The 2,900-nt window shown below is 47.4% G+C and overlaps 1 protein-coding gene across 1 annotated transcript in view; it reads left to right on the forward strand.

Annotated features, from left to right (window-relative positions):
* Window positions 1-2,900, forward strand: part of Ankub1 (ankyrin repeat and ubiquitin domain containing 1) — a 29,782-nt gene that overhangs the window by 19,578 nt on the left and 7,304 nt on the right. Inside the window, exon 5 of the mRNA XM_004637977.2 lies at window positions 1,290-2,228. Coding sequence (XP_004638034.1) covers window positions 1,290-2,228 — 939 coding nt within the window. The remainder of the gene's footprint in view (window positions 1-1,289; window positions 2,229-2,900) is intronic.

The raw sequence follows: 2,900 nt of genomic DNA on the forward strand, positions 1-2,900 counted from the left end.
AGAGCCCAGAAAACCATGAAGTTTGGGGGAGAAGCTGAACTCAGTTCAAACATAGCCCAGGAACTCAGTATCACTGGAAGGAAGATAATTACCCTGCTGCCCAGAAGCCTCAGGAGAGGAATCTTCATCTCTGATTGATCAAGCTCAGAAATGCTGTTCTCCACTAATGAATTTCAAAAGAAACTGATGTGGGAACTAAAAGCTCATTTAATCATTTGTGATTCAAATTAATTACAATGTGCCCCATGGCCCCAGAGACCTGCATGCTCTGGTGGAGCATCTCTTCCAAATAGGAAAACACGTGGGAAGCCACACTGCTATGCACAGGAGGTTTGAGCTGATGCTATCCTCACTTCCTCCATCTCTGCTGAACAGTTCTGGGGGACCCGATGGGAGTCTGACTCCCTAACTCTCATTTTTTTTTACCAGCCTTTACCAATCACCCAACTTATGCATCGCAGGATGTAAAAGGGCAGGAGGAAGGTCACTGTGACACCAGGATAAAGAAAGAGGAAAAGCCTTGGATTAGAAGAGAGCAGGGGCCAGATGATGGGGGTCCTCAGAGGCCAAGCTAAGCACTGTGGTGTTTCTTTAAGACAGGGTCTCACTGTGGAGTTCAGGCTTCCCTGGACTCATTATGTCACCCAAGCTGGCCCCCAGTTTGCAGCAATCCTCCTGCCTCACCCTCCTGAGTGCCGAGGTTATAGGTATGTGCCATCACTCCCAGCAGAAGTGTGAATTTAATTATAGTGGAAAGGTATTGGAGGGTTTGCACCAGAGAAAAAGTACACTAACATTTGTGGAAATAAGAGGAGATGATAGGCACCAGTCAAGAGACTACCACCTAGTAGGGGTGAAAGCAGAGGTAGCGGTTTAGATCAGAGTCAGAGCAAAGGCACCAAGAAGCCAGCGAATAGGGACCATCAGAAAAGACAAAACAAATATGTCAGACTCTCAAGTTTCTAAAATGTGTGGAATTGTTTCCAGTGATTTCCTATATAACAGAAAGCTTGGTGGTTTCCCTAAGCATTTGACTTTTACAAAGGTGACGGCCTCTCCAAAGATACTGGTCAGAACTATTTATATGCACACAGCAGGATAAAGTGTAGAAGCAGGAGCTGGACGCTGCAATCTGTATGTGGCTATCAGCCTCTACCACAAACACCTTAAAGGTAAAAGGAAGAAATAAGCAATTTAACTATTATGATTTGTGAGTATCTAGCGTAACTCCTTTTGTCTATTTGCTGAATTACTAACCTCTCCCCCACACCCTTGTTCCACTCATTCAGGTATCAGAAAAGGGTAGCCCTGTACATCGCCGCCTTTCACGGCTACATTGAGCTCACCGAGTGGGCCCTGAAGCAGGGCGTGCGGCCGCATGAGGCAGTGGGCGTCCACCCCTATCGGGCATGGTGCCATGAAGCCCTTCACGCAGATGTCACTAAGTGCCCCATTCATGCGGCCGCAGAAGCAGGCCAGCTGCTGATTCTGAAGGCCTTTGTCCACTGCAGCGTTCTCTGCCTGGAGTGTAAAAATGCAGCGGGACAGACTCCTCTGAAGATCGCATTCAAGTACAAGCATAAAGACTGTGTATTATATTTGCTGAGTAAAATGTGGTCCACGGTTTCTTTTCTAAAAATTTCAGTCCCAATGAGGATTTATATTAAAATAAAACAATGGCTCCTCAGAGCTCAAGGTCACAGCCTTCAGAAAGGCCAGCTTTGCAAATCACGGGTTTTGGGGGCAAAAGTTGGAGACACTGTGATGGTGGATGGCTTCACCGCACCGCAAATGACCTCCAAGAGCTGGCATAAGACTGGGAACCAGGACTCACAAAGCATGCCCAGCAAGCTTCCGCTTCTCAAGGCTCACACCGCAAGCAGGAAACCTGTTGACTCTCTGACAGTTTCACAGAGGGACACTGGCGAACAGACCCTCACATTTCCTCTGCTAGCAGAGGTACATAGGTTCTCTGACTTACAAAGACATCAACAACAATGTCAAAAAAGCATTCCTGCCACAGCTAAGAGAAAAGAAAGGCTTGTGGAAAATAAATATCTCCCCCAAATCCCTCTTCCTCCAATTTCAAGAGCAGGATATTCACATCCACCATTTTACTATGCAACACCCAGTGTCGACTTCTTGCGAAGGTCTTCCTTGGACTCTTTCTCAAAACACAGTGGGAGGACTCCAAGGGAAAATGCAGTCTACTGTTTAGCCGTGGCCAGGTACTGCTCTCTCTCCCTTTTTCTCCATCTCCCTCTCTCATTATTATTATGGTAGTGGTTGTTGTTGTTGTTTTTGAAACAGGGTCTCACTGTGTAGTTATAACTGGTCTTGGATTCACTATGTTCCCCAGGTCGGCCTCAAACTTGCAGCAAATCTCCTTCCTCAGCTTCTTGGCTACTAGGATTAGAGGTGTGTACCACCATACCAGCCAGTGTTTCTCTTTGAACACACATTGGCAAACCTCTAAAAAGACAGGTCTAAGTGAGATGACCGAGGACCTGCAGGATCCTGAACAGACCCAGAGCACAGGCCAGCGAGTGAGTGAGACGACCCAGGCCCGCGGATCTTCATTTGACCCAGGCTGCAGGCCCAGCACGGAATCCTTCAGCAGAACTCCCTGCAAAGAGGCTAGAGGCAAGACCCACCCAGCTGATTCAGGAGCAGAACATCTTACCAGAGAGACACAAAGGGTTCAACTCTAACACTTGCAGCAGAAAGAAGTAGAGCACAGCAGCCAGATCCAAACAACACCCACCTGGAGGAATCCGAACTTCCTAGATCCGGACCTGGTGCTAAGGTAATAACTCTATCTAAGCGCTACACCAAAGGTCAGAAGACAGTGGTATACAAAATGACAAAGAGAAGGAACAAAATGCAGTCTCAGGCCCCGA

This window comes from Octodon degus, unplaced genomic scaffold (assembly GCF_000260255.1).
Source record: "Octodon degus isolate 3935 unplaced genomic scaffold, OctDeg1.0 scaffold00093, whole genome shotgun sequence".
NCBI classification, from domain to species: Eukaryota; Metazoa; Chordata; class Mammalia; order Rodentia; family Octodontidae; genus Octodon; species Octodon degus.